Source organism: Oncorhynchus mykiss, chromosome 25, assembly GCF_057628025.1.
Source record: "Oncorhynchus mykiss isolate SJ-2025 chromosome 25, ASM5762802v1, whole genome shotgun sequence".
NCBI classification, from domain to species: domain Eukaryota; kingdom Metazoa; phylum Chordata; class Actinopteri; order Salmoniformes; family Salmonidae; genus Oncorhynchus; species Oncorhynchus mykiss.
In genome coordinates, this window is record NC_143046.1 from 73,754,959 (window position 1) to 73,781,928 (window position 26,970).

A 26,970-nucleotide genomic window follows, 5' to 3' on the forward strand; every position below is an offset into this window, starting at 1 on the left:
ATACTTTCGCAAGGCACTGTATAGTGGATACATTTTATATAGAGTGGATACATTTTATATAGAGTGGTGGATAGTGGATACATATTATATATAGTGGATACATTTTATATAGAGTGATGGATAGTGGATACATTTTATATAGAGAGGTGGATAGTGGATACATATTATATATAGTGGATACATTTTATATAGAGTGATGGATAGTGGATACATATTATAAACTCAGCAAAAAAAAAACGTCCTCTCACTGTCAACTGAGTTCATTTTCAGCAAACTTAACATGTGTAAATATTTGTATGAACATAACAAGATTCAACAACTGAGACATAAACTGAACAAGTTCCACAGACATGTGATTAACATAAATGAAAAAATGTGTCCCTGAACAAAGCGGGGGTCAATATCAAAAGTAACAGTCAGTATCAGGTGTGGACTCCAGCTGCATTAAGTACTGCAGTGCATCTCCTCCTCATGGACTGCACCAGATGTGCCAGTTCTTGTTGTGAGATGTTACCCCACTCTTCCACCAAGGCACCTGCAAGTTCCCAGACATTTCTGTGGGGAATGGCCCTAGCCCTCACCCTCCGAACCAACAGGTCCTAGACGTGCTCAATGGGATTGAGATACGGGCTCTTCGAGCCCTCAGTCCAGCCTCTCTCAGCCTATTGCGGACAGTCTGAGCACTGATGGAGGGATTGTGCATTCCTGGTGTAACTCGGGCAGTTGTTGTTGCCATCCTGTACCTGTCCCGCAGATGTGATGTTCGGATGTACCGATCCTGTGCAGGTGTTGTTACACGTGGTCTACCACTGCGAGGATGATCAGCTGTCTGTCCTGTCTCCCTGTAACGCTGTCTTAGGCGTCTCACAGTACGGACATTGCAATTTATTGTCCTGGCCACATCTGCAGTCCTCGTGCCTCCTTGCAGCATGCCTATAGCACGTTCACGCAGATGAGCAGGGACCCTGGGCATCTTTCTTTTTGTGTTTTTCAGAGTCAGTAGAAAGGCCTCTTTAGCATCCTAGGTTTTCATAACTGTGACCTTAATTGCCTACCGTCAGTAAACTGTTAGTGACTTAGCGACCGTTCCACAGGTGTATGTTTACAAATTATCCTGAAAAGGGGAGTTTATATAGTAGATACATTTTATATTGAGTGGTGAATCGTGGATACATATTATATATAGTTATAGAGGATAGTGGATACATTTGATATATAGTGGATACATTTAATATATATTGGATACATTTTATATATAGTGGAGGATAGTGGATACATTTTATATATAGTGGAGGATAGTGGATACATTTTATATATAGTGGAGGATAGTGGATACATTTTATATATAGTGGAGGATAGTGGATACATTTTATATATAGTGGAGGATAGTGGATACATTTTATATATAGTGGAGGATAGTGGATACATTTTATATATAGTGGAGGATAGTGGATACATTTTATATATAGTGGAGGATAGTGGATACATTTTATATATAGTGGAGGATAGTGGATACATTTTATATATAGTGGAGGATAGTGGATACATTTTATATATAGTGGAGGATAGTGGATACATTTTATATATAGTGGAGGATAGTGGATACATTTTATATAGTGGATACATTTTATATATAGTGGAGGATAGTGGATATGGTCATTTGTGTGTAAGGTTGTCAGTTGATAGGAGGTGTCAATACCCTAGCTCAACACTTCTCTATGGATCAGACACACTGCAATGTTCCCACACCTACTCAGCTAACACTCTCCCACTGAACGAACTAACCACACGCCTTCTCAGACTGCATGTGTTTATGTGCTTAATGCAAGAAAGTATCTCATAAGTGTGTGAGCATTTGTTATGTTATCGATGCGTCACACTGTAACTTTGGAGAAATGTTAACTAGGGTTCAGCTCAGAGTGCTAAACTGCCCGGTAACACTAAACGAGTGAGCGGCCTGCTCCTCTCCCCCCTGTGTCCATCCGTCTGTCTGTGTCTGTCTGTATGTCTGTGTGTCTGTCTATGTGTATAACGTGGTGGTGCGTATCTGTTTGCAAATGAGGGTTTCATCAAAGACTTAATACATATTTGCTGTTAGGCCTCATTTTCATAAATCAGCTCAAACCGATACAGCACTGACAGTAAGGAATCTGTGTGTGTGTTTGTGTGTTGGCAGGGCTACAGTAAATCCAAGACTGCAGCAGGCAACATTCTAAGACTTGATTTGCTAATGAGAAGTGACCTGGTTTTTCAGATGCCTAACAGCTAGAGGAAGCACAGACCATGCATCCCAAATGGCAACCTATTCCCTATGTAGTGCACTACCTTTGACCAGGGCCCATAGGTGTTTGGTCTAAAGTAGTGCACTCTATAACAGTAGGGAATAGGGTACTATTTTGGATGCACTCCTTGCATCGATCCAGTTAGTGTGTACACTAGACATCCCTTATCCAACCAAGCATTTTCCTCTGCTCTATTTAACAAGCCACTTCAATAAAAACATATTATGAAGAATTGCCTTGGTCCTGCTGTTTTTTTTGTAAGATCCATTTCCTGCTCAGTACCAAAGGCCTCCTCCTAATTCACTGCAACCATGATTGACCACTTTACAAAGGGGGAAAATAATTATACAAAAAGAATGCTGGCAGATGTTTTTATCGCAACGCTCAACTTTAAATATCTATGAGCAGAGAGAGCAACACGAGATTCACAGGCAGGCACACTGCTGCATTACTCATGAGTTTAGCAGACACCCTTAACGACAGATAATTACCGCTACTCATAGCTAACACATTAGCCATGTATGCAGCTGGCTATTTACTGAAGAGGTGTCCTTTTTAGCGTTGGCATTCACGAGGATAGAAAAAGCACCTTCCCACTGGAAATGCTGTGTGTGTGCGTGATTTGTATGTAGTGTGTTTTGTATTAATGTATTTGCACCACTATACCAGTGTGTGTGTCTCACACACACCGGAGTGTGTTATTAGTGAGAGAGAGAGACGTGTGGAGGTAGGGAGGGAGGCTGGGTGCAGGTTGACATGAAAGAGACACTGTGTTGCATCATCTATGAACTATTATCTTCAGCAGCAGCAGTAGTGGCAGCCTCCTCTCTTTAACTCTTCTCCTCTCTGGTTTTTAAGTGGTTTCCTCCATTTTCCATGTGAAAAATCCACCTTGCCCTATACAGTGGGTATGTCCCTATTCCATATCGTGCACTACTTTAGACCAGAGCCCTATGGGAATAGGTTGCCATTTGGGACACAACCAGTGCTTCCCAGGCAGACTGTGGTATGGATGGTTCCCCCCAGGAGAGCCAGACAGCACAAAGGGGTGCTTGAGGAGGATGTATTTGATCAAGACACCATCAATTCAGTGTAACTTCAATGAGAGATGAAGAATGCATTTATGGGCATTGGGCAATAGCAAAAGGAGCTTTGAGAGTTGTTTTTTTGAAGTGTGTCACATAGATGTGTACTGTGAACGTTAGAGAAGCCATGTGGCTGCTACAGCTGTGTCTGTTAACATTCCTGTGAGCCCTAATCCTGTCAGCGATGTGCATCCCAAATGGTGTGGTTGTGAGATGAGCTCTAAGCATGCTGGGATAATCATAATGTCAGTATGGGGGTGGGGCTAAGAGAGATAGGAGGCTATCATCCATCTTCAGGTCTGACTGAAACACAGCCAGCACACACACTGGCACACACATGCACACAAAATCACATGCACACTCCGACAGAGTTTTACCACCACACCCCTACCAGGAGCTTAGGGAGCATAACCTCCATATCAACACCCATAACTAGCTACTCACACACACTACAGCTGTAACCTACAGGGGAGCTAGCCGGCAGGTATCAAACTATGGCTAACTAGATCAAAGCACAGCAGCTATGGATATAGGAATCCATCCCACACCGTCTCCAATTCAAGCCATTGGGCCTGCTGAGTCCAATCACTTTTCCACTGGCAGGCTTGAGGCTTGCAGACCTGCCAACCTTGAAGTAGAGTACCACTGATGGCACACTTGCGACATCCATACTGCTCAAATCATAGGAAAATTCACTTTTGTTTAGCCTAATAATGATTTTGTCAGAAGACTGCCTCAGTAGGAATGGTAAGAATGGTAACTATTGACTGTTAATAATATGGGTACTTGGCGGTTCTTCAGTAGCTAACTAGAATGTTTTGTCGTTGTAATGTTTATCCCCTTTTTCTCCCCAATTTTATGATTACGATCTTGTCTCTTCGTTGCAACTCTCCAACGGGCTCGGGAGGTGAAGGTCGAGTCATGCATCCTCCGAAACATGACCCACCAAGCCGCACTTCTTAACACCCGCTCGCTTTACCCAGAAACCAGCTGCACCAACGTGTCGGAGGAAACACCGTTCAACTGACGACCCGAAGTCAGCCTGCGGGCGCCCGGCCCGCGATGAGCCAAGATAAGCCCCCCCGGCCAAACCCTCCCTTAACTCGGACGACACTGGGCCAATTGTGCGCCACCCTATGGGACTCCCGGTCACGAACGATAGTCACGAACGATAACTAATCGTTAAAAGTCTAGCATAACTTTCTGTGAACGACGGTATAAGCGGAACAGATCGCTCTGCCATGTTTGTTTCCATCCACTCAGAGACGCACACTGAAGAACTACCGCAACACTGCACATGTTTCCTTCATCATCAATGCACTCACACCTACTACCTTTGAGGAGATCAAAGCAGGTGCGGGCAATAGTGTTCTCGCTGAGTTGACTAAACGCTGTAACTAACTACCTTTTTCATAATCTTGCCTTAGCTATGGTTTGAAAGTTTCTTCAAATGCAGTCGCAAAAACTATCAAGAGCTATGATGACACTGGTTCTCATGACGACCGCCACAGGAAAGGAAGACCCAGAGTTACCTCTGCTGTAAAGGATAAGTTCATTAGTTACCAGCCTCAGAAATTGCAGCCCAAATAAATGCTTCACAGAGTTCAAGTAACAGACACATCTCAATATCAATGGTTATGAGCTTTACATTTTCCCTTTTTCATCACACATCAGTGGTATCAATGAACAAAGTAGGGAGCTGCCATCCAGCTGGAGGGCGGAGAGATATTTCCTCATCGCCCTAGTACTCTGATTGGCTCAGTTTCAACTTCAGACGGTTGAGTCAAAAACCACAAAGTGCCAACTACAAGCCTATTTTTGTGTATTTTATGGTCGTTTTTCATACTGCGTACATTCACCTCAAATTGTGTGCATGGTACGCAAAATGCATGCAGCTTGGCAGGTCTGGGCTTGGCATCTTGGCTTTGAGTTGCAAGTCAACCTGAGTCTCTATGGTAATACAAGAGCATTGTTTTCTCTGGGGGGGATTGTAAGTCAAACACAGTGCTATTCTAGGGCAGAGAGGAGTGGAGGAATACCTACTATGCGTCCTGAGACAAACGGACCCTTGGACTGGAAGAAAGAGTGACAGTGGAGAGAGGGAAGAGTGACAGTGGAGAGAGGGAAGAGTGACAGTGGAGAGAGGGAAGGGTGACAGTGGAGAGAGGGAAGAGTGACAGTAGAGAGAGGGAAGAGTGACAGTGGAGAGAGGGAAGAGTGACAGTAGAGAGAAGGAAGAGTGACAGTAGAGAGAGAGAAGAGTGACAGTAGAGAGAGAGAAGAGAGTGACATTGGAGAGAGGGAAGAGTGACAGTGGAGAGAGGGAAGATTGACAGGAAGCAGCAACACACACAGTGGGTTAGGGATGAATTCATAACAAGCCTGGATGTCAGTGTAGGATTATTCCACACACATGCTCTCACTCTCTTACCCATTTTTGAAGTGGATGACATGTGCCCTCTGAAGTCCCGTCTCCAGGAAGTATCCCAGCTCCTGCTCCTGGGCCACTGGACCTGGCTTTGGACTGCGGTTCTGCAACCCCGCACTGAGGGCCTGAAACACATCAAATTGACCAGAGAACAGAGGATGGAGCATTGGAGACACCTCTTGTACCACAATGCGATGCTTGAAGATGTGTTCACATTCTGCATCAGCAATAGACTGTTACACTGTGCATACGCAAATCAGCCAAACGTTTTAATTCATAAACCACAATATTGTACTTCCAAAACCAGATCGGTAATCAGAGAGATAAGAAAACACAACCTAGATAACATCAGATAATAGTAGACCTAGAAGGAAAGAAAGAGATAAGAGGAGAGAGGACAAGGGGAAGATTGAAGAACCATGGCTGCTACTCTCTTCTCTTCATCCCCCTCTCCTCTCTTTCCCCTCCTCCTCCTCTCTTCCCCCTCCTAACCCTCTCCTCCCCCTATTTTCTCTCCATCAGTCCAACCAGAAGGTCCCCATTGTGTTCCCACTCTCCTCTCTCTGTCTGTCAAAAATATGAAATTATTTCATTCAGCAGCAGGTAGCTTGTGTCCTTACACCTTGTGCTGCCTGTCTGGCACATGATACACTGAGAGAGAGAGATAGATACCTGGCTTTAGTGCTGTTGCCCCATTAATCTCCTGGGTATTGTATCAGTGTCTCTCTGTATGCTGTATGGAATCAGCTGCCGGTTCAATTACAGGGGGGCAGCTCTCTCCGACCTGGTGTTCTGGATGTGTGGGTGGGCTGGGAATGTAGGTGGGGAAGGGAAAGGCGTGTGCTGGAGGTGGGGAGGGAGCTATTTGGGGACGTGCCGCTCCAATGTGAATCAGTTGCACTAAATTAGAATTTCAATATTGAATTCTAACAGCCGATGCAGAAGAAAGAAAATGCAGGGGTAAAGCCTGTGGCTTTTTGGGGGAGAGAATTGATGCCACTAGATTAGTTTAAATATTGAATTCAAATAGCACATACAGTTATGACATTTTAGAGCAACAGCACAGCTCTATCCTGAGGCTTGGTAACTAAAATGACACCATGAGCCCCAAAAATGGGCCAAATTAGTATTTGCATCATTGCTCTTCAACTAAGGACACTTAAGGACACTTGCACAAAATAGAAGGTCTGAAAACCATTCACTATCTCTACACTGTGAACACCATAACTCAACAGAGTAGTCACACCAAAGGCCTCAGGGCCAGAATAGCATCAGACAGGCTAGCACTGGGGATGGGAGAATGTTATTGAGTGAGTTCCCACATGATAGCATATATATGCATTCAGACTGACTAGATAGCAGGGCTGCTGAAATGAAAAACATATAAAAGGTTGCTACACTGTTCTGCAACCCCTCAGAGAGGCCAGGAAAGACTCAGAGATGGAGAGAGCAGAAAAGGAGAGAGGGAGAGGAAGAGAGAGAGAAGAGACAAATACAGAAAGTAAGAAAGAAATAAAGAAAAATAGAGAGAGAGAGAGAGAGCAGAGACAGAGAGATGGAGAGAAAGAAAGAGATAGAAAAAGCAAAGAGAGGGAAACAGAGAGCAGACAGAAAGAGATAGAAAAAGCAAAGAGAGGGAAACAGAGAGCGAGAAACAGAGAGCAGACAGAAAGAGATAGAAAATAAAATGCAAGGGAAAACCCTGTTGGCAGAACAAATCCGAGTGGAGAAAAAAGTTGCTGGTTGAAACAGCGGCCAAGGTCAGACACAGGAACAGTCTGGGCCAGTCTGTCAATGCTGCATCGATCTGCTGATGAACCTGGCCCCCTTCAACCACTATGGTACTAATAGTACAGACACCAGCACTTCTGATGGGGTATAGGCCTACTGCACTGTCTAATACACTAGCACACAGGCAGGTCCAACTCCCAAACATTAGCTGATGTGTGGTGAGCGTTCTGGCACAAAATGGTTGCCGCTTTGAGCACTGGAAAAGCCCTATACAAATCCAATCAATTAATGAATGAGTTAATTACAGGCAAGTCCAATCCACTTATTGGGGAAACCAAGGAAGGATAGCGATTCATTAAAGGTCAGGTTGCATGATATATTTCCACAAATCTAACAATGTAGATTGATATTCCATCTGAACGGTCTTTATGCAAAAGTTTCTATAAAATGTTGGTAACACTTCATTTTAAGGGGTCCTTATTACAGTGCATTTATGCAATTACGCTGTAACAAGAATTATAATGAATTGTAATTATGCATAGTTACACAGTAATAATGACATGTAACTGGTGATCATTGCAGTCTGTAATTTGTATTTATTATGGATCCCAATTAGCTGCTGCCAAGGCAGCACCGACTCTTCCTGGGGTCCAGCAGAATCAAGGCAGTTATACAATTTTAAATACATTACAATACATTCATTACAGAATTCACAACACATTAAGTGTGTGCACTCAGGGCCATACTCTACTACCACATATCTACAACACAAAATCCATGTGTACATCTGTGTATAGTGTGTTTGTTATCATGTGTGTGTATGCATGTGTCTGTGCCTATGTTTGTGTTACTTCACAGTCCCCGCTGTTCCATAAGGTGTATATTTACCTGCTTTTTAAATCTGATTGTGCTGCTTGCATCAGTTATCTGATGTGGGATAGAGTTCAATGTAGTCATGGCTCTATGTGGTACTGTGAGCCTCCCAAAGTCTGTTCTGGACTTGGGGACTGTGAAGAGACCTCTGGTGGCAGGTCTTGTGGGGTATACATGGGTGCCCAAGCTGTGTGCTAGTATTTTAAAACAGACAGCTCGGTACATTCAGCTTATCAACACCTCTTACGAAAATAAGTAATGATGATATCAATCTCTCTTCCACTTTGAACCATTAGAGATTGACATGCATGTCATTAATGTTAGGTCTCCCTGTACTTTTAAGGGCCAGCCGTGCTGTCCTGTTCTGAGCCAACTGAAATTTCCCCAAGTCCCTCTTTGTGGCACCTGACCACACTACTGAACAGTAGTCTAGGTGTGACAAAACCAGGGCTTGTAGGACCTGACTTGTTGATAGTGTTAAGAATGCAGAGCAGTGTTTTATTATGGACAGACTACTCCCCATCTTAGCTACTGTTGTATCAATATGTTTTGACCATGACAGTTTACAATCCAGGGTAACTCCAAGCAGTTGCTCAATTTCCACATTATTCATTACGAGATGAAGTTGAGGTTTAGTGAATGATTTGTCCCAAATACAATGCTTTTAGTTTTGGAAACATTTATGACTAACTTATTAATTACAGGGGTGTAACAACGGATGTTTGATAGCATGCTTGTTACAAATGTTAAAGCTTCCGATAGCATCCCAACGCACAATATTTCAGCCTTTACAAACCATGTGATAAGCGTAAGCCAATTGAAAACCGACCACATCATTGACAACTCTGCAATACAGATGTGGAGTCGGATGCCCAGGCTCAATGGAGAAAACGGGTTCACAACAGGTTCACATCAAAAAACATCTGTTTTTTATCATTTAACGGTGCTTTTGACAATAGGTAAATTACTTTAACAAAATTGTAAACCTATTAAGCTTGGTTGAATGATGGTTTATATACTGAACAAAAATATAAATGCAACATGTGAAGTGTTGGTTCCATGTTTCATGAGTTGAAATAAAAGATCCCTTGAATTTTACATACATACAAAAATACTGTTTCTCTCATTTTGTGTACAATTTGTTTACATCCCAGTTAGTTAGTATTTCTCCTTTGCCAAGATAATCCATCAACCAGACAGGTGTGGCATATCAAGAAGCTGATTAAACAGCATGGTCATTAGACATGTGCACATTGTGCTGGGGACAGTAAAAGGCCAATCTAAAGAGTGCAGTTTTGTCACACAACAAATACAGTACATGTTTAAAGTTTGGACACACCTACTCATTCAAGGGTTTTCTTTATATGAAATAACACATATGGAATCATGTAGTAACCAAAAAAAGTATTAAACAAATCAAAATATATTTTATATTTGAGATTCTTCAAAGTAGCCACCCTTTGCTTTGATGACAGCATTTTACAGTCTTGGCATTCTCTCAACCAGTGTTGAGTTATTGTCCTGTTGAAAAACTTATGATAGTCCCACTAAGCACCAACCAGATGGGATGGCATATCACTGCAGAATGCTGAGGTAGCCATGCTGGTTAAGTGAGCCTTGAATTGTAAATAAATCACAGACAGTGTCAGCAAAAAAACACCCCCACACCATCACACCTCCTCCTCCATGCTTCACGGAGCGAACCACACATGCGGAGATCATCTGTTCACCTACTCTGCATCTCACAAAGACACGGCGGTTGGAACCAAAAATCGCAAAATCGGACTCATCCGACCAAAGGACAGATATCCACCAGTCTAGTGTCCATTGCTCGTGTTTCTTGGCCCAAGCAAGTCTCTTCTTATTATTGGTGTCCTTTAGTAGTGGTTTCTTTGCAGCAATTTGACCATGAAGGCCTGATTCACACAGTCTCCTCTGAACAGTTGATATTGAGATGTGTCTGTTACTTGAACCCTGTGAAGCATTTATTTGGGCTGCAATTTCTGAGGCTGGTAACTAATGAACTTATCCTTTACAGCAGAGGTAACTCTGGGTCTTCCTTTCCTGTGGCGGTCGTCATGAGAACCAGTGTCATCATAGCTCTTGATGGTTTTTGCGACTGCATTTGAAGAAACTTTCAAAGTTCTTGAAATTTTCCGGACTGATTGACCTGCATGTCTCGAAGTAATGATGAACTGTTGTTTCTCTTTGCTTATTTGAGCTGTTCTTGTCATAATATAGACTTGGTCTTTTAGCAAATAGGGATATCTTCTACAGTATATACCACCCCTACCATGTCACAACACAACTGATTGGCTCAAACGCATTAAGAAGGAAAGAAATTCCACAAATTTACTTTTAACGAGGCACACCTGTTAACTGAAATGCTACATTGAAGAATCTCAAATATAAAATATATTTTGATTTGTTTAACACTTTTTGGTTACTACATGATTCCATGTGTTATTTCATAGATTTGATGTCTTCACTATTATGTGACAATGTAGAAAATAGTAAAAATAAAGAAAAACCTTGGAATGAGTAGGTGTGTCCAAACTTTTGACTGGTACACACCCTTGAGTCAGCACATGTTAGAATCACCTTTGGCAGTGTCGACAGCTGTGAGTCTTTCTAGGTACGTCTAAGAGTTTTGTACACTCTGGATTATAAAACATTTGCCCATTTATCATTTTCAAAATTATTCAAGCTCTGTCAAATTGGTTGTTGATCATTGCTAGATAACCATCATCAAGTTTTGCCACAGATTTTCAAGCAGATTTAAGTCAAAACTGAAACTCTGCCACCCAAGAACATTCACTGTCTTCTTGGTAAGCAACTCCATTGTAGATTTGGCCTTGTGTTTCAGGTTATTGTCCTGCTGAAAGGTGAATTAATCTCCAAGTGTCTGGTGTTAAGTAGACTGAACCAGGTTTTCCTCTAGGATTTTGCCTGTTGCTTAGCACCATTCTGTTGATTTTTTTTTATCCTGAAATACTCTCCAGTCCTTAACGATTACAAGCATACCCATAACATGATGCAGCCAACACTGATTGAAAAAATAGAGAGTGGTAATCAGTAATGTGCTGTATTGGATTTACCCCAAACATGCTGTAACACTAAGTTGAGAAACAGATGCCTCACAAGTCCTCAACTGGCAGCTTCATTAAATAGTACTCGCAAAACACCAGTCTCAATGTCAACAGTGAAGAGGCGACTCCTGGATGCTGGACTTCTAGGCAGAGTTCCTCTAGTTCCCCTAGTGTCTGTGTTCTTTTGCCCATCTTAATATTTTATTAGTATTGGCCAGTCTGAAATATGGCTTTTTCTTTGTAACTATGACTAGAAGGCCAGCATCCCAGAGTCGCCTCATAAACTGTTGACGTTGAGACTGGTGTTTTGCGGGTACTATTTAATGAAGCTGCCAGTTGAGGACTTGTGAGGTGGCTGTTTCTCAAACTAGACACTCTAATGTACTTGTCCTCTTGCTCAGTTGTGCACCGGGGCCTCCCACAGTTTGCTCTGTTCTGTGAAGGGAGTAATATACAGCGTTGTACGAGATCTTCAGTTTCTTGACAATTTCTCACATGGAATAGCTGTCATTTCTCAGAACAAGTATAGACTGACAAGTTTCAGAAGAAAGTTCTTTATTTCTGGCCATTTGAAGCCTGTAATCGAACCCACAAATGCTGATGCTCCAGATACTCAACTAGTCTAACGAAGGCCAGTTGTATTGCTTCTTTAATCAGAACAACAGTTTTCAGCTGTGCTAACATAATTGCAAAAGGGTTTTCTAATGATCAATTAGCCTTTTAAAATTATAAACTTGGATTAGCTAACACAACGTGCCATTGGATCACAGGAGTGATGGTTGGTGATAATGGGCCTCTGTACGCCTATGTAGATATTCCATAAAAAATCTAACGTTTCCAGCTACAATCGTCATTTACAACATTAACAATGTCTACACTGTATTTCACGTTATTTTATTGACAAAAATGTGCTTTTATGTCAAAAACAAGGACATTTCTAAGCGACCCCAAACTTTTGAACAGTAGGTTTTTTTTCTCACCCCTTTTTCTCCCCAATTTCGTGGTATCCAATTGGTAGTTACAGTCTTGTCTCAACACTGCAACTCCCGTATGGACTCGGGAGAGGCGAAGGTCGAGAGCCATGCGTCCCCCGAAACACAATGCCCACTTAACCCGGAAGCCAGCCGCACCAATGTGTCGGAGGAAACACTGTATTGTCAGAGTGCACTGCGCCTGGCCCGCCACAGGAGTTGCTAGTGCGCGATGGGACAAGGACATTCCTGCAGGCCAAATCCCCCCTAACCCAGACAACGCTGGGCCAATTGTGCGCCACCACATGGGTCTCGCGGTCGCGGCCGGCCACCCAAATCTGAATGTTTAACAGCAACCTCATTCTGCAAACTTCCTGTAACGGTTTTCTTGGTGAGAAGGAGAGTCGGACCAAAATGCAGCGTGTCTATTGCAATCCATGTTTAATGAAGTAACACACTAAACACAAACACTATCAAAACAATAAACTTAACGAAAACCGAAACAGCCTATACTTGTGTAACCTAACAGAACAATGACATCAGGACACTAAGGACAATCACCCACCCCAAACTCAAAGAATATGGCTGCCTAAATATGGTTCCCAATCAGAGACAACGATAAACACCTGCCTCTGATTGAGAACCACTTCAGACAGCCATAGACTTAGCTAGAACACCCCACTAGCTACAATCCCCATACATACACACCACATACAAAAACCCATGCCACACCCTGGCCTTACCAAATAAATAAAGATAAACACAAAATACTTCGACCAGGGTGTGACAGAACCCCCCCCCTAAGGTGCGGACTCCCGAACGCACCTCAAAACAATAGGGAGGGTCCGGGTGGGCGTCTGTCCATGGTGGCGGCTCCGGCGCGGGACGTGGACCCCACTCAATCAATGTCTTAGTCCCTTCTCCTCGCGTCCCTGGATAGTCCACCCTCGCCGCCGACCATGGCCTAGTAGTCCTCACCCAGAACCCCACTGGACTGAGGAGCAGATCGGGACTGAGGGGCAGCTCGGGACTGAGGCAGCTCGGAACTGAAGGGAAAAGCTCAGGAGTGAGAGGAAGCTCAGGAGTGAGAGGAAGCTCAGGAGTGAGAGGAAGCTCAGGCAGGTTGATGAATCTACCAGATCCAGGCTGGCTGGTGGTTTCGGCAGATCCTGGTCGACTGGCAGATCTGGAAGAGTCTGGTCGACTGGCAGATCTGGAAGAGTCTGGTCGACTGGCAGATCTGGAAGAGTCTGGTCGACTGGCAGATCTGGAAGAGTCTGGTCGACTGGCAGATCTGGAAGAGTCTGGTCGACTGGCAGATCTGGAAGAGTCTGGTCGACTGGCAGATCTGGAAGAGTCTGGTCGACTGGCAGATCTGGAAGAGTCTGGTCGACTGGCAGATCTGGAAGAGTCTGGTCGACTGGCAGATCTGGGAGAGTCTGGTCGACTGGCAGATCTGGGAGAGTCTGGTCGACTGGCAGCTCTGGCTGCTCCATGCTGACTGGCTGCTCCATGATGACTGGCAGCTCTGGCTGCTCCATGCTGACTGGCTGCTCCATGCTGACTGGCAGCTCTGGCTGCTCCATGCTGACTGGCTGCTCCATGCTGACTGGCAGCTCTGGCTGCTCCATGCTGACTGGCTGCTCTGGCTGCTCCATGCTGACTGGCTGCTCCATGCTGACTGGCTGCTCCATGCTGACTGGCGGCCCTGGCTGCTCCATGCTGACTGGCGGCCCTGGCTGCTCCATGCTGACTGGCAGCCCTGGCTGCTCCATGCTGACTGGCAGCCCTGGCTGCTCCATGCTGACTGGCAGCCCTGGCTGCTCCATGCTGACTGGCGGCCCTGGCTGCTCCATGCTGACTGGCGGCCCTGGCTGCTCCATGCTAACTGGCAGCTCTGGCGGCTCCTTGCAGACTGGCAGCTCTGGCGGCTCCTTGCAGACTGGCAGCTCTGGCGGCTCCTTGCAGACTGGCAGCTCTGGCGGCTCCTTGCAGACTGGCAGCTTTGGCGGCATCCTGCAGACAGGCAGCTCTGGCGGCTCCTTGCAGACTGGCAGCTCCTTGCAGACTGGCAGCTCTATGCAGACTGGCAGCTCCTTGCAGACTGGCAGCTCCTTGCAGACTGGCAGCTCCTTGCAGACTGGCAGCTCCTTGCTAACTGGCAGCTCTATGCTAACTGGCAGCTCTATGCTAACTGGCAGCTCTATGCTAACTGGCAGTTCTGAACAGGCGGGAGACTCCGGCAGCGCTGTAGAGAAGGAAGGCTCTAACAGCGCTAAACAGGCGGGAGACTCCGACAGCGCTGGAGAGGAGGAGGGCTCCGACAGCGTTGGACAGGCGAGGCGCACTGTAGGCCTGATGCGTGGTGCTGGCACTGGTGGTACTGGGCCGAGGACACGCACAGGAAGCCTGGTGCGGGGAGCTGCTACCGGAGGGCTGGGGTGTGGAGGTGGTACTGGAAAAACCGGACCGTGCAGGCGCACTGGAGCTCTTGAGCACCGAGCCTGCCCAACCTTATCTGGTTGAATGCTCACGGTCGCCCTGCCAGTGCGGCGAGGTGGAATAGCCCGCACTGGGCTATGCAGGCGAACCGGAGACACCGAGAGCAAGGCTGGTGCCATGTAAGCCGGCCCAAGGAGACGCACTGGGGACCAGCTGCGTAGAGCCAGCTTCATGGCATTAGGCTCGACGCTCAATCTAGCCCGGCCGACACGCGGAGCTGGAATATACCGCACCGGGCTATGCACCCGCACTGGAGACACCGTGCGCACCACTGCATAACACGGTGCCTGTCCGGTCTCTCTAGCCCCCCGGTAAGCACAGGGAGTCTGCCCAGGTCTCCTACCTGGCGTAGCCATACTCCCTGTTAGCCCCCCCCCAATAAATTTTTGGGGCTGCCTCTCGGGCTTCCTTGCCAGCCGTGTTCCCTCATATCGCCGGCTCCTCTCTCCGGCTGCCTCTGCTCTCCTAAGTGCCTCCACCTGTTCCCATGGGAGGCGATCTCTTCCAGCCAGTATCTCCTCCCAAGTGTAACAGCCCTTGCCATCTAAAACGTCCTCCCATGTCCATTCCTCTTTACGCTGCTGTTGCTGCCTGTTGACACGCTGCTTGGTCCGTTGGTGGTGGGTGATTCTGTAACGGTTTTCTTGGTGAGAAGGAGAGTCGGACCAAAATGCAGCGTGTCTATTGCAATCCATGTTTAATGAAGTAACACACTAAACACAAACACTATCAAAACAATAAACTTAACGAAAACCGAAACAGCCTATACTTGTGTAACCTAACAGAACAATGACATCAGGACACTAAGGACAATCACCCACCCCAAACTCAAAGAATATGGCTGCCTAAATATGGTTCCCAATCAGAGACAACGATAAACACCTGCCTCTGATTGAGAACCACTTCAGACAGCCATAGACTTAGCTAGAACACCCCACTAGCTACAATCCCCATACATACACACCACATACAAAAACCCATGCCACACCCTGGCCTTACCAAATAAATAAAGATAAACACAAAATACTTCGACCAGGGTGTGACACTTCCCTTTAAAATGTCAAACAGCAACAATCCGAGAACAAAAGTTAAGTTACTGGTGACTGGCCCTTAGTCTTGGCTATTTGTAATTGTAACTTAAAAATCGACTCAGCAAGATGACGTAGATGCACAAAGTAAACAGCAGTAAACAACTAAGAGTGTTGAAGCTCGAGACTAAACTTCTCCGCTGTTTTGGTCCCGTTGCTATCACGTTGCAGTCTTGCATCCCGCTCATCTTAATATCTGCAGTGCTGCTCATGGCAACGTCATCTAGCCGAGTATACCTTAAACTGTCATTTAAAAGAGGGTTGATTATTTTGTTAGTATTAGCCTAGATCACCTGAAAATGATTTGGTTTTGTCACAGTGATTAAAGCATCCCCATATTCTCCCTCCCATCAACACATCCACTTGTAAAGCCAATGTTAGCTGGTTGCTAGGTTACCTTCTCTACTTCCTGTAGGTAGAGCAGGGCAATGTCTCCAGACTTCTCATAGCAGGTAATCACTTCCTGGTCTTTGTCCACGTTATAATTGGACAGGGACGGAGATGCAGCCGGGACTTTCTCAAGACACAGACCTGGAGAGAAGAAATTAAGGAATTTTAATAAACATCTGTATACTCTACACCTCACATACAGTACTGTGGCCTTGCCACTGGTCAGGATAAGACCACACAATGCAGCCCACCAGGTTTTAAAGTTCACGCTCAAGCTTTAGTGTCTGTGTGTGTTTGTGCGTGTGCGGATGCGTGTGCATAGTGTACAATCATCGGAGTCAAGGACAGCCACCAGCCTCACCTCATGTCAGCCAAGAACTGAAGAAGCCTTCCTTTCTTCTAAAGAGGAGATTAGGACAACAATCGCCTTCTACTTCTGGCTCTCACTCTTCTACAAATGAAGGCCCTCACTCTTTTCCCTCATGTAAGGCCCTGAGTTTCCCTGATTTTGTGACCTGGCAAGGAAAAACTCTGGGCCTTTGTTGTAGTCAGAGTTTTCCATGTAAACTCACGTGCGAAGGAATATCTCGGGCCCTAAAAGGATACTATGAGGAAAAGTATCCCTGTCTGACCTTTGGGTAAACTGTATCTTGTTTTGTGTGGGCCGGTTCTATCAATCACCAGACCATTCTGTTTGTAACAAGACAATATGTAGAAAAGCACAACACTTCCATTGTGGCTACACACACCTCGTTGTTATGAAACCGAATCTGCAGTTCCCAAAGCACCCGTTTCAAACAACGCATTAATAATAGATAATAGCCTTAATAACTCATTCATTATAAATAGCTCTAGCCTCTGGAATTACATAAGACTACTCCAACTGTGTGACGCTCAAATAGAGCCATTCACTAAAAGGGTCCAAACAATACAAGCCAAACGGTTCTTCCATCAACCCCACATGATTAATTTACACACCCTGAAACCTCTAGTACCATAGAGGTGCAGACGTCTTCTCTTTATAGGACATGACTGGAACATGAATACTGATGCAAGAGAGAAAGACAGAGAGGGATTGAAGTAGAGAGGGGAGGAGAGCTATACATAGATAAAGAAACAGAAAGACAGAGAGGGACGGAGGTAGAGAGAGAGAGGGGGGAGGAGAGAGAGAGAGTTATAGATAAGCAAAGAAACAGAAAGACAGAGGAGGCAGAAACAAACAGATGGAGAGATTAACATGCTCTGTCACAGATGGACGGACCGCCACCATGGATGGATGGATGGAGAGAGCGAGAGAGATAGATGTATGCAGCCATGCTTGTCTTTGCCTTATAAAGATTTCCTGTGGTGGAGATGCGGGTATGTTAATGACTGGAGCCGGGGGGGTTCTGTTGTCATTGTATGGCTCTGCTCTCTCAGCTGCCGTGCCAGATAACTTATTCATACCACTGTGGTACTCTCACAGCCTAATGGGCTCCTGTGTTACTCTAAACAGGCCGGCCTGACCTCCTCCTCCCCTCCACTCCTCTCGATTAGGACGCTCATTAAAATTAAAACAGCAGTAATGTCTTCCCATTCCCGCCATCGGACAAACAAGATGGCTGGTACAGACAAAGTCACACAAAATGACTAATGAACTCAGGTTATGCTATCTATCAACACTGCCTTACACAGCCAACAAAGGACTATATAAGAAATGATGCTGTTTAACATAAAAGAGAGCTTCATCTGAAGAGACTTCCTTCCATTCTAGATGTTTCCGGCTATAAAGTCAGCTTGCCTAAATTCAGGTCAAGCCCTAATGTTTCAATGCTTCACTCCATATACACAGTATGATTGCTGGCAATACGGCCCGGGGAGGAGACGTGTGTGTGCCTATGTGGGGGCGGGGTTGCCTACGCAATGCAGTCGCTCCACAGTGATGTATGCTGTATGGGCAACTGCTTGCATCACCGGTCGGTCTGTGTAAATCCTAGGATAGGCTGCTGTATGTATAGAGGGGGACAGATTTGTGTGTTTGCCGTGTGTATACTAGGCTGCTGTATTGAGGGGCTCCACGCTACGGTAGAGCTTCTTTCTTTCTTTCTTTCTTTCTTTCTTTCAGACAGACAGACAGACAGACAGACAGTGTGTGTGTGAGGACTCCTCTCTGCATGAGCAAACATAAGCATAGTGAACAGTGAACCTCTACTGCCACCATATGGCCCATCAACACATTGCAGGGTATACTAGCTCAGAAGACTGGTGCTGCTCTGTCAAGTTCCTCTTTACAGAGACAATGGATTGATTTTTCCTCCATATCATGTCCATTTTAATATACACACTAGATTTAGATACAGCAACTGACTCTATTATAGGACATTTAAAACGCCATTACTTATCCATCAAAACCATCTCCATTTTACAGCAGGTCAATCAAACATCCCCCTGTATTAGTGCAGAATTCTGAGGGGAGGTCACATTGTGTTCTCATCAGCCAAGCTAATTGTCCCCCTGTCAAGCATACAGTGACAGAGTTCAGGGGTGCAACGGCAGGGCAGGCACCAGGTTAAGACTCAGACTGACCAGACCAGCAGAGTTAGGTAATACATTCACCCCAGCACTTTCTCAATACATGACTGAGGCAGTGAAAGAACAGAGGGCTTCAGCACCACAGATTAGGCTCAATGTCCTTTAGAAGAGACAAATTCACCAAATTACTAGAATGAATGTGTCGAGTACTGAAGCGGAGTTGAGATTGAAGCTGAAATTTGGTAGTAGAATAGACGGTATGGTTATGCAGTGTTTCCCGTACCATAGATCTGTTCCCCTGGACAATTTTGTTGCACAGATTTCGAAATGGGAAATACTGGCAGGGTTTTCCAGCACAGGACCTTTTTGGGCAGGCAACCCAAAGGTTTTCTTGTGGCCACTGCCACCACCTAAGCCCCTTTTTGAGCCAGGAAAACCCTGACTGGTGTAATGTGAGGGCATTATGGTACCCTAAGCTCTTACCTTTGGTAGCGTATGCTTCGGCAATCATAGAGAGACGGTAGACGGGGGCTCCCACCAGTGCCAGCTCGTCCAGGGTCACTTTGCCATACTGGTTGAAGGCCTCACTATAGTCTCCCTCCACATAGGACAGCTTGGCCATCAACACACTAGCCTCTTGCATGTAGTCCGACTAGGCACAAAAGGAAAGAGAAGAGACAGTTACTGTGTAGCCATATGTTTTCTCCTGAACACAAAAATACATGTTCAGATTTCAGAGAAAAAGGGTGCATACTAGCAGCATGAGGGAGTGAGGCAGTAATATGAGGTTATACAATTCAAAGGGGATTCTCTCAGTTTGGGAAAGCAGTGAGTGTAGAGCCAGATCCTGATTAAACCAGTGTTACCCTTTTGCAGTATTATAATACTGTTATAAGACTGGACTACACTGTTATAACACTTAAAAGAGTAAACTAGACTGGAGAATATGACGAATACTAATGGCTAAAGGTGTTATATCATTAACATCTACCTTGAGGTTCCCTCGGTCCAGGGCAGCGGTCAGGTGCTTGCGGACCTCTACAAGCTGGGGTCTTGGGCTCCTCGGGCTGGCCCCCTGCTTGATGGGGTTCTCCTTGAGGTACTGCTGGAGCTTGGCTTCCCCCAGCAGCAGATTCCCCAGGTCATCTGAAACACAAACAGAGTTTAGTCTATACCTCCAGCCATGGAGGCTCCTCAGAGGAGGAAGGGGAGGACCATCCTCAGTGAATTTAATAAAAATAAAAATAGTGAAACATTAAAAAAGTTACACTTTTTAGATAATATATTTAGTATAGTTTTCATCACATCACCAAATAATTGATTAAAACACACGGTTTTGCAATGAAGGTCTACAGTTCCCTCAACAGCACTCTGAACGGTAGAGCCACTGTAGGAGGACAGCTAGTTTCCATCCTCCTCTGGCTACATTGACTTTAATACAAAACCTAGGAGGCTCATGGTTCTCACCCCCTTCTATAGACTGACACTTCTCTGTTCTCAATTACATTCAAATCAGCACTGAAAAAAAAGTTTAAGTTTGTTCCACCTGAGCGAGTCTGACCACAAGTCAGAGACCACTATGACACACCAAATGTGTGGATCACGGGAAAAGAGCAGGAATAGGCTTTTGTAGGCTACAGTCCAAGCTATGTCTTCCAATGTTGTGACTGCTGTTGGCATCCAAATATCATCAAACTTAAATAAACGCTTGGAGGATGCTTATCGATCATTGTTTTTTAAACCAGTGGACTGCCAGTGAAAGATGTGCTCTTGCAACAGCTGCATAGTGCGGATCCCAGCCTATGGAATAAAAGTGGCGCTTGTATTGCTCAATCTAATTCATGTCGATTAAAAAAAAATATTCATGCTATGTTGGATTTTAAAGCTATTTGTAGGCTAATCCAGTTTGTTAACTACCCCCCTATGCTCTGGTCTGACTGACATAAGAAGGCATGTCAGTTTATGTCAACAAAACATGCTTGCATGCCAAAATAGGACATTTATGCCGCGTTCAAAACAACTGGGAACACGGAGAAAACGTTGTCAATGTATCACGTCTGTAGGCCGGAGAGTACAGAGTTCCTAGTTGTTTTGAACGCGGCATTAAAGGTGAAGTTAAATGACATAATAATTCCAGCTAGGCGACTTCTCGTTTACAGACAGAAATTGAACTGAAATATGTCAAGAAAACCATTTCCCCCTCCTTGAAGCTTGTTATTTCGCACAGATTTCAATTTTGTTTATGTTGATTTCTGTAAGCCGCTCCATTGTGTATGATTAGGCCACTGATATGTAGGACTAAATATTCTTAAACTATTTATGTGAAGTCTACCTATGCAACTGGTAAGATAGCTAGCTCAGTAAAATAATTTAGAACTATTTAATGAGTGAGAATTTTCAACAAGTATGCACTCTCTGTCCAAGTTAGTTAGATACAGTAGCTAGCCTGAAATGACAAAGTGAGTGCGTATGCACGATCAAAGGAGCTTCGGGTTTTCGCTAAATATAAACTATACCGGTGTGTTCAAGATCATTATTTAATTCTTACAGACTCATGACCTCTAGAAGTAGCTGGCTACTTGACAGCCACTCGCAAATGAAGTTTCATTCACGTAGACGCGCTGACGTGGTTAGGAAAGCCCGTGGATTCCGTTCCCTGTCCAGGCCCCAAATCTTTAAGTGAACCGCAGAGCAAATCTTACCATTTGATATTAGTTTGGCAGAGAGCTGCCGTACAAGCTCTGGTATCTTGTCCCATTGCCCTTCCGAACGGCTTTCTATCTCTGTCTCGAGTCGTGACCCAGACTTTCTCGCTGTCATTTTCAGTTCAGACTCTAGCAGAGACCAAAACACAACAGCCACGAAGCGTCAGCTGCGACACGGGTTGGAAAAGTTCATCGGAAGGGAAACAGCGATACCCACTGGTAGCTGTCACTCTCACATCTGTCAGATGTGAAACTATTAATTAATGTTTTATTGCCATTTCCCAAACTGCATGCAAGGACATAATCACACAGCTATGTATTGTTTCACTATGTTTACTTTTTGTTTAGTCAACTTTTCTCATGTTTATGAACATACAGGCAGTCGTGATGAAATCTAAATACTTAACACCACATTCATATTGATACTCTCCCAAAAGGCTTTAGTACAAGACTACTCCTTGCTGCAACCTTGCATACAACATACAAGTCATTTGTTCTGCTTTTGAACTGTTTAGTTCATATTATTTTCACACCAACATTCACATTACTACACTTCAATACACATTTCAAATATTGATCTTAGTCTTGGCACTAGTGTTTGGGCAAGTTAAAAAAAGCTTTCATTAAACACTTGGCTGTTTAGGTAGGAGAAATTGGTTGTGACAAATTATGGTATTGCAGCAACTTTTATACATGAAACAAGACTGTAATCTCCAAACTGTTCTGTGATTTAGGGGCATATCTTTATCCCAAGTAAAACAGCTTAAGATATGTTTTTTTTTACTCTGTTGTAGAAATATGGACATAGATGCTGACCTCAAGCACACATGACATGAGATCATGGAAAAGCTAAGTGTAGAAAAAGTTATGTGCATTTCACTGGATCTTCTCAGAAAATTTTATTGGGCTCTAAAAAAATACAGACAAAGTTTATAGACAGATTTTTCCCTTTATTTATATAAAACATGCAGGCTCCTTTTATTCTGTACATTAAGACAGTGGTTCCTTTCTAGCAAACCTACAGCATCTCAAAGTGAGGTACAAGTAGGGTTGCAAAGCTCTGGTAACTTTCCCAAAATTCACAGGTTTTCCAGAAATCTAGGGCAGATTTCCTGCTTATTCACTTCTGATTCTGGGACACTTTCAACCGGGTTATCTGGAAAACCTGGGAATTTTGGGAACATTACTAGAATTTTAAAACCCTATGTAGGAATGTCATTAAGACAGACAGCAAGAAAGAAATGAATACTGCATTGGAAGATGTAAGACATAAGTGTTAAAGTTATACAGACAGTCATCACCAGTACCGTACCACTTACAAAGAATGTATCATAAATTACAAAAAGTACAACTAGCAGAGATGGGTATGGCAAGAGATAATGGATACTTGTCAATGTGAGGCTGATATACTGATCTATACTGATGTCCCATGTAACTTTCTATAGATCCTGCAGTGTTAGTCCATTATACAGTACATTTTCTCATCTGAATGCTTTGAGCTACTGTTAAGGCAAACCTGTAGAAACAGAGTCTGGAAACTCATGTTCTCCATATCTGTCTGTCTTGCCCAATAAAAATGACATTGGAACATGGTCATATTCACACCTAGTTACATACAATACTATTTAGAGGACCCAAACCCATCTCACGAAATTAACAAAAAATTGTATTTCATATAAATTGTATTTTAAGTATTTAAATCAGAATTCATTAGAAAACTTGAAATAGGCAGAAGATGGCACCATGGGGATCTTTGAATAACTCCTGAGCTTTGGAGAGGGAGTGGTGCAAGTTGACCTGAAAATTAGGAGTGTTTAATAGTGTATTTGCCTTTCTGGAGCTGAGAGACATACAGCTTGGATTTACTGCCGTCTAGTCGTTTGAACCAAACCTCATCGTGGTTGATTGTGGTAATTATGGCTCTTTGGACAGGGGGCAAGAGAAGAAGATTAAACATTGAAATTGTTAGAATAAGGACATAAAATACTTTGCTTCCAAAAAAGTATATATATATATATTCCCAAGGATGCCAGTATCCTCACCTTGTGGGAAATTCATCTTTCTTGTCGATGCATATCATCTGTCCACGGCAGTACCATTCTCCGTCATAACTCAACTTTCCCTCTTCTGATCGAGCATTATGCTGATACTTTTCATTCTTATTGGTGGAGACTGGAATTTAATGTTTGGTGGAAACAAAAAAATTTATTTAGTCACAAAAGTACACAATCCAAGTTGGTATAGTAACTTCTTAGAAAGTATAATGTCAACTTGCTGACATTAAATTGTGTTTATTATGCATGGTGTTCATTCATAGTTTGGTTCAGAAAACCAAAAAGAGATGAGGGACAGGATCTCACAATAACAGAATAGAGTGAGTAAACAATTTACAGCACAAGTCTTTAATTCAAAATGGAAGTTGAGTCTTACCATCAGTTTTACCTCTGTGAGGTCCCAAAGTAGCCACAGCCTTTAAGATATTAAAATTGTTAGAATATGATCATCATCATATAAATCCAAAACATACTAATATAATAATAAATTACATTTAGCAGAAGCTTTTATCCAAAGCGACTTACAGTCACACATACATGTATAGGTTGTGTCAGGAATCGAACCCACTATCCTGGCTCTACCAACTGAGCTACAGGACCATACTATGCATCGACGAGGCATGGTACCTTTCTGACTGCTGTCCAATCCTCCAGTATATCCAAGTCTTGTAACATGTAGACAATATATGGTCGTACGGATGTTAAGGAAATACAGGTGTATATAAAGGCAAGTGTGAAAAAGTGGGTGGGACAAGTACACACATAACACAGAACAAGATTGTAATAAAAAAAATGAGACTCATTCTGTTGAAACTCAGATGATGAAAGAGGATATCTGACACAACAACTGGCTTCTTCTTTTTGTCTGGACTAAATGGATCTTTCCTCTTGTTCTTCCTTGACTGCAGCTCATCTTTCCAGAGCTCTGAGAAAAGAAGGGTCAATGAGGAAAGGGAATATTAAGACATGCCACTATCGGACAGTTTCCTGGACACAGACTGAGCCTAGTCCTGGACTAAAAAGCATGCTCCATTAAAATAGCTTTAAAGTCCAGGACTAGGCTTGCAACTGTTTGGGGAACTAGCCATATGAGAGCTGGGTTATGCATGCTACGTTAGTGGCTCGCGCAATGACTTGATGATACCTGAGGTTATGTCTATACTGTGCCTGTCCTCCTCCAGTCGCCTGATCTTTTCCACAAGTTCACTCTGCACTGTATCAAACAATAGCAACTTCTCACTCTAAGACAAACAAAGAGGAATCAATGGTTACAAATGATAATCAATTAAGCCATACAAATAAATTAATTTGACATCAGAGGTTTGAAGACGGACATGGGTAGAGCTATGATATGTGGACTTCCCAACAACAATGCTCACCTCCCAGTGCTGGAAAGCTGCTTGGATTTCACAGTCGTATTTGTTTTTTACAGACTCTATACAGAGCTCCCGGTAGATCCCTGAGAAGGAAAACAATTTGACAGTGAGACATGCCAGCATACTGTTCATTCCATTTTCTTCATCAGATTTACTTTGTCAACTTCTGGATGACAATTAGGAAACCTTCATTTATTAATCTGGTGTTCAATGCCACAGCAATTTGTGAAATCAGTTTAAAGCTACATAAATAATGTAATCCAAAGATTAGCTTGCGACAGACTTACCAGCAACCTTTGTTCTGATCTGCATGTTCTCCTGCAGATTTGCCAGGGGGTCCAGGTACTCCGAAGCCTTGCCTGCAATCACCTCCTGGAGTTTGGCATCCACCTGACTCAACCTCTCCTTGTACAACCTGAACAAAAACAGCATTGGCTACAATTGGTTAACCTTAGATACATTCACCTGTTTGACCCACTGTAATGGAATTGAGACATATGTATAATGTAAATCCAATCAGTAAATGCAGTCAGAGACTTACTGGTCTTTCAGGTCTCCAAATTGTTTCTCCAGATTTGTCATTTCATCAAGGCACTCCACCCTTCTCCTTTCACAGTCCTCATCATCCATCTCTACAATACATGCATGATAGCCAAAATACCAATGAAACAGGTGCATTCATGTAACATGTGTAGCAAATCACTTGTAGTTTACAAACAAACTGGGTTGGTAAAACAATTCTTACCCGAGCTGTCCCCATCCTCTGACACGGACGAGCTCTCAGTGTCATCCTCGTCTGAACTGCTCCCATCTTGTTCGGGATAGTCGACTTCCATCTCCTCGTGGTTACTTTCTTTCTTTTCTCGAGAATGTACCGGCATGTTGACTTCCTTACCTGGATTTTAATCAGAATGCTTGTATCACAATGCCAAATAAATGAACTAGTCATAATAATGCTAGTTCAAAGCTTGAACTTACCTTCAACTACTAACAAAGTAATTGTATTTTGTACTTCCAACAAAAAAGAGATAGATATTTACTTTAGAAATAGCTTCCAAAATCGTTGCAAAGCTAACGTTAGTTAGCGAATAAAACAACAACAAAAAACACCGGAAATTAAGATAGCTCGCTTGCTAGCTAGCTAGCTAGCAAGTGAAACTATCTTTCGAAAACTACACAGTTCATCGGATGACATGAATATGTCGGTAAGATTAGTATAAAAAAATAGCAATAGCAAAATATAAAAACAGAAAGATAAATAATATCGTTGTATGTCTGATTGAATAAGCGGTAAGCATTGATGGAAAGCTAGCTAACGTTAGCTAGCTAGCCAGCAAGCAAGCGTCCAAGCTAAAAACAAACGATAAATCGCAGCGGTTCAATGGCGCGTAATTGACGTACATTTCGATGTCAGGGAATTGTAGTTGTTTTACAACAATTTCACCATGAAGTAATTGTACAAAAGGGTTAGAACACAAACTACATTCCCCAGGGTTTGACAAAGCAGCGCACCATCTCGTTAGACCATACAAATCAAATCAAGAAAAGTTGAGAATGAGAACATTGTCTTGAATTTTCAATTAATATGCTGATAATTAAAGCATGCGTGAAACCTTATGTAAGTCAATATGTAGTTACAGTAGTACTGTAACTGTCTCGAATTTCCAGTTTATATGCTTATAATTAAAGCATGCATGAAAACGTATATAAGTCAATATGTAGTTACAGTACTACTGTAACTACATATTTCAATAAATACTGTCGGTATTTTCACTTCGCTAAATTAGCTTTCAGATCTAGATCTCAACTGAAATGACAGAACTGGGGTAAGCAATGTGGTGTCTGGCTTCAGGTATTTTGCTGTTACCTGTCCAGTTCCATTCAA

General features: G+C 43.5%; 1 protein-coding gene and 1 pseudogene across 2 annotated transcripts in view; both read right to left on the reverse strand.

Moving 5' to 3' along the window:
• LOC110505731 (tetratricopeptide repeat protein 7B-like) overlaps positions 1-21,849 on the reverse strand; it is a 116,704-nt pseudogene extending 94,855 nt beyond the window's left edge. The window contains exons 1-5 of the transcript XR_016491555.1: positions 21,653-21,849; positions 19,942-20,096; positions 19,434-19,602; positions 16,447-16,580; positions 5,799-5,920 (exon numbers count right to left, since the gene is read on the reverse strand). The product of XR_016491555.1 is annotated as a tetratricopeptide repeat protein 7B-like (transcript). The remainder of the gene's footprint in view (positions 1-5,798; positions 5,921-16,446; positions 16,581-19,433; positions 19,603-19,941; positions 20,097-21,652) is intronic.
• Positions 21,850-22,584: 735 nt separating this feature from the next.
• Positions 22,585-26,193, reverse strand: brms1la (BRMS1 like transcriptional repressor a). The gene is made up of 11 exons (XM_021585135.3): positions 26,064-26,193; positions 25,831-25,980; positions 25,627-25,717; positions 25,373-25,500; positions 25,089-25,168; positions 24,854-24,950; positions 24,545-24,634; positions 24,337-24,401; positions 24,086-24,125; positions 23,698-23,827; positions 22,585-23,577 (listed from the first exon to the last, which is right to left on the reverse strand). Exons 2-11 carry the CDS (start codon positions 25,964-25,966, stop codon positions 23,460-23,462), a joined length of 975 nt encoding a protein of 324 aa, XP_021440810.1. The 5' UTR covers positions 25,967-25,980; positions 26,064-26,193; the 3' UTR covers positions 22,585-23,459.
• Between the last annotated feature and the right edge of the window lie 777 nt (positions 26,194-26,970).